The sequence below is a fragment of the Phragmites australis genome, chromosome 2 (assembly GCF_958298935.1).
Source record: "Phragmites australis chromosome 2, lpPhrAust1.1, whole genome shotgun sequence".
Lineage (NCBI taxonomy): Eukaryota > Viridiplantae > Streptophyta > Magnoliopsida > Poales > Poaceae > Phragmites > Phragmites australis.
In genome coordinates this window covers 5,866,202-5,871,010 of record NC_084922.1, presented here as the reverse complement: position 1 = coordinate 5,871,010, position 4,809 = coordinate 5,866,202, and the positions used below count along the sequence as shown (strand labels likewise).

General features: G+C 47.8%; 1 protein-coding gene across 1 annotated transcript; it reads left to right on the top strand.

Annotated features, from left to right (window-relative positions):
* The first annotated feature begins 1,308 nt into the window (after positions 1-1,308).
* On the top strand, positions 1,309-4,147 carry LOC133896079 (protein PAL OF QUIRKY-like). Its single transcript, XM_062336591.1, has 2 exons — positions 1,309-2,599; positions 2,696-4,147. Exons 1-2 carry the CDS (start codon positions 1,455-1,457, stop codon positions 3,549-3,551), a joined length of 2,001 nt encoding a protein of 666 aa, XP_062192575.1. The 5' UTR covers positions 1,309-1,454; the 3' UTR covers positions 3,552-4,147.
* Positions 4,148-4,809: the final 662 nt, after the last annotated feature.

The window sequence follows — 4,809 nt, the reverse complement described above, 5'->3', positions numbered from 1 at the left end:
ATCAATTCGGTTGTAGACGGAGAGGTCACTAAAACAATACTAAACATTAGCCACGAGGGACATGCATATTATACCGATGGAATAGCCATTGTTTGGCTTTCTATTTTTTCAAAAAAAGAATTGGCCTGCTATATTGGGAACTAGCATTGGATTTGAGCGGTTTACATCGAGCTTTCATTGGTTGAGTGTCAATTTCTAATTCATCTAGTCCAAAGCCAGTAAGTCCTCCGTTGGAATAATCAAACAATAGATGGCACTTGACAAGGGAAAACTCTAGAGGGCGGCGGTCGCCATGGCGTCAACCGAAAAGACAGGGAGAAGAAAAACCAAAGCAGAAGACGGAGCCGCCAGGGCAGCAGCGTAGGACTCGGATCTTTGTACTAATGGTGGATCAATGCAGAGGATTACTATTTATCTAGTAAAATTAGCTTGATGCTACAGTGTTCTGTATTAATTAATTATATGTTTATAGGAAAACAGTACTCCGGTTCAGGATACACCCGATTTGGTACTATACGCCGTTGCTCTAATATAGCTACTGATCTGGTCTGGCAATCACGAAATGAATGCATCACATCCGAGCTAATGCAGAGGACTGTTTATCTTTAGATCAGAGCTAATGCAGTCCTTTGCATTAACTCCTTTAATGCAGAGGATCTGAGTCTAATAACGTAGTTTAGTCTGTAGGACAAGAGCACAAAAGTGTCTGTTTGGTTTATGATAATAGGAAGATCAAATTTTGAGCCTACTTTATTCGTTCAAATATAAGGTGTATTTTTTTAATTTGGTCTTTAAAGTTAAACTTTGACTATTATTTTCTTACGAATTATATAGTTTATTGCTACAAAACTAATATAGTGTGAAAGAATTATGAAAATAAATCTAGTTTTATAATTTTTATATATTAAATATACTTATAATTTAGCTAATTATTGATTAAAATATATAAGTTTGACTTTTCAAAATAAAATATGCATTATATTTTTTAAGGAAGATAGTACTTAGTTAATTTAGCTAGTGTTTAATTCCAAACTAAAATTTAACTACGATCGCAATTTTTTTTTACCACACCCGTCTATAGTCAATTAGCGGCCGGGGCAAATTTTACGCGGCCAATTTAGCCATCCGCATTTTATTCGAGCTCCTAATTTTAGCTTGATCACGAATAAAAAATTATTTAATCAAATTTTAGTATTATTTTAATTTAATCACGACCAATATTTATTTATTAAGTTTTAAGTTGGCACTCGAGGTTCTTATATATATATATATATAACCAAACAGCCCACCACAGTCCGCAAACCCCACTTGCGATATTTCCTGCCGCGGGTCCCACCACCGTTCCTCCCCCTTCTTCTTCGCTCCCCTTATATTCCCCCGTTCCACCAAAATCTAATTATATCCCCACCCAAAACCCACCCCCAACCAAAGCAACAACCTTGCTCTCTTCGCTGATGGAGCCGGCGACGGCCGCCGGCGTAGGAGGCCCCGGCTCCGGGCCTGGATACCCCGACTCCACGGAGTCCTCTCCGCGCAGCCGGGGCGGCGACTCGTGGGACGAGTCCTTTCCGTCCTCCGCGGTAGCGGCGGGCGGCGGCGGGCGGCTGCGCCTGATGTGCAGCTTCGGCGGCCGAATCGTCCCGCGGCCAACCGATAAGTCGCTCTGCTACCTGGGCGGGGAGACCCGGATTGTAGCCGTCGACCGGCACGCGTCCCTCGCCGACGTGCACGCGCGCCTCTCGCGGTCGCTGCTCGGGGGCCGCCCCTTCACGCTCAAGTACCAGCTCCCCAACGAGGACCTCGACTCCCTCATCTCCGTCTCCACCGACGAGGACCTCGACAACCTCGTCGACGAGTACGACCGCATCGCCGCCTCCTCCTCCGGCGGCGGATCGTCTCGGACCTCCCGGATCCGGATCTTCCTCTTCCCGGCCAAGCCTGAGTCCTCCTCGCTCGGCTCCCTCCTGGATGACTCCTCCAAGTCGGAGAACTGGTTCGTCGACGCCCTCAACAGCGCCATCTCCGGCTCACTCGACGGCATCCCGCGGGGGATCTCCACCGACTCCGCCTCCGTCAACTGCCTCCTCGGCCTCGAGGATGACTCCTCCGTGCACTCCCGCGGCGGGGTGCCCAACTCGGGTCCGACGGAGGACCAGCGCGCCAACCAGCAGAAGCTCCCGGCCGCCGCCGCTGGGAGGCACCCGCACGACGTCCAGTCCGTGCCTGACTCGCTGATGCTGGATAAGAACTCCTCGTTCGGGTCGACCTCCTCGGCGCCGTCGCTATCGAATCTGCCGCCTATACGTGTGCGGCCGGAGGACCGCCCACCGGACGGCCGCGTCGGACCACCTGCCACCGTGGAGGATCACTTCGCGCAGATGGGGATCTCCGAGCAGCAGATGCCGCCTGCTGTGGCATACATGCAGCCGCCCCCGCAGGTGCCGATTCCTGCCATGGCCGTTCCGGTTTCCAGCATCTCGCCCTCTGAGGCGTCTAGCCGAGTGTTCTCGGACGATGACAAGTCCGATCACGGGGGCGGAGGTCGGAAGCCACCGCCTCCAAAGCAGGAGGTTCCACCCGTTGTTGATCCCACCAATAGGTAATTTAAGACATGAGCAATTTTTACATATTATTACGCTTTAATCACCGGATAGAGGAACCTTATGCGGGCTATTTGTTTGATCAAATGTTTCAGAGCCGTCTATTACAACGATAACTCTCCTCCAAGCGAATTGAAGCGGGACATGCAGGTGGGAACTGATGCTGGCAGCTATCGCATCCCAGTATCAGCTGCGGATGCTGCCGCTGCTGCTACACAGCCCCCGGCTGGATATTTCTATGCCCAGATGCATGCGCCTCCGCCGCAGCAGCAACCGCCGCAGCTGCAGCCGCAGCAACAACCACCGCAGCTGCAGCCGCAGCAACCACAGCAGCCAGCTCCACAGCAAATTGTCACTGCAGGAAATCAACATTTCATCCACAACCCAACCACTGGCACCTTCTTTCCAATCAACCCATATTACCACCATCCTGTCCCTCAGCCAGCACCTCAGCCAGTGCTGCAGCCGCAACAGTCACATTCATTCGACCCGAATACCGGCATGTATTACATTCCTAACATTCCTATGCGGTCGAATGCACCTCGGCAATATAGCATGCCTCCTGGTGTGCAAGCAAGTTTGCCACCTCCTACGCTTGTTGACACAACGCCGAAGCCAACCGTGCCGATCCCTCAGATTGCTGTAAAGCCTGAGTTGCAGCAACCTGGTGTTTACCGAACAACAGTCGCTGCCACCCCTGCACAAGTGCCTAATGCAGCACCTGGATATGCCGGGATGGGCTACCATCATGTTATTCAGTCCCACCACCATCCCGCACAGCAACCTGTAGCGAACATGGCAGGCAACTTTGGCTATGAGTATGCTGATCCCACACGTGCACAAGTCTACTACTCACAGGCGGCAGCACCTCCAACATTGCCAGCTCAGTATCAGCCCATTGTCTCGCCCGATGCTGGCCAGGGTGACATTAAGCAGAACCGCGCCTCATAGCTCAAGGATTGGTGAATTTGGGTATGTTGCCAATTCTAGAAGCCTAGTTGTCCTGCTGTTACTTATCATTATTGTTATTACTACATGTTACATGAGTCCGTGGTGAACAGTGGATAGTGTTATTAGGCAGCTGTGCATTTGGGTTCAAATGAAGTATGCATCCAAGCTTGTGATTAGAGGGGGGTTCAAATTAAGATTATAATGGATTGGATGGTTGTTGTGCTGGCGAGGCTGTGAGGAGGGTGTTTGTGATTGGTTCTTGAGAGGCCAATTTACATTGTTGGATTAGAGTGGGGAAAGAGTGAAGTATTGGATCCCAGTTCCAATTGCTGTCTTTTTCTTATTTTGAATAAATATATAATGTCCAAAAGAACTTGGTAAAAATCAAGAACTCATCATTTGTGTAGCCCTCTGTATATTTGAACTCATGGAAGTCTCAGGTTGAGGTGTCATTATAAATGTTATTAGTTTGCCTGTAGAAACCTTATTCGAGTTAAATATCATATGTATACATCGGTCCCATTTTGTATTTTGTTATTGATGTTGATATGTTTCTTGTGGTTTAATACATTGACTTGGATTGGATTTTCTTTCAACTTGGTCACTCTAGTTCCGTGTATCACTCAGCTTGCTTCTGTGCGTTCAAATAATCACAGCTCAGATGTGTAGCAGACATATCCGTTCTTGACCGTATATATCATTTTTAGGACTACCATATATATCTTATTATGTTGGCCGTCCAGTTGCATAGCAGATCAACGAGAACATACTTTTTTTGTTTAAACTGGTATTGTTCTATCTTCTGTACATAATCTTTTGTTCCAACTGTATTGTTCTATCTTCCGTGCTTGATCATTAAAGTAGAGGATATAAATCCCCAATTTTGGTTTGTCTTTTTCGGATGGACCTTTTACCTCAACCGTACTGTCATATCTGGGTTTGCAAATGATCTTATTATCTGAAGGAAATCACGAGTCTGTAGTATTAGTTTGGTTTCTCCATCAGATATTGTCTTGCGGATTGACATACCCAATCAAATGGGCCCTATCTGGATTTCATTTAAAAGGGGAATATGCTATGTTCATCAAAATCTTTTGGAGGGTCATTTTGCCGATGTGACGGATCAACCAATTCAATCAGGGTACGTTTTGAGGACCTAGATCTTCCCTGATGAGCTCCACAATTCGCAACCACATACAGATAGGGCCTCAGGTTGTGCATGGATGGAACCAATCTACGTTGTTGGTCGATGTATCCT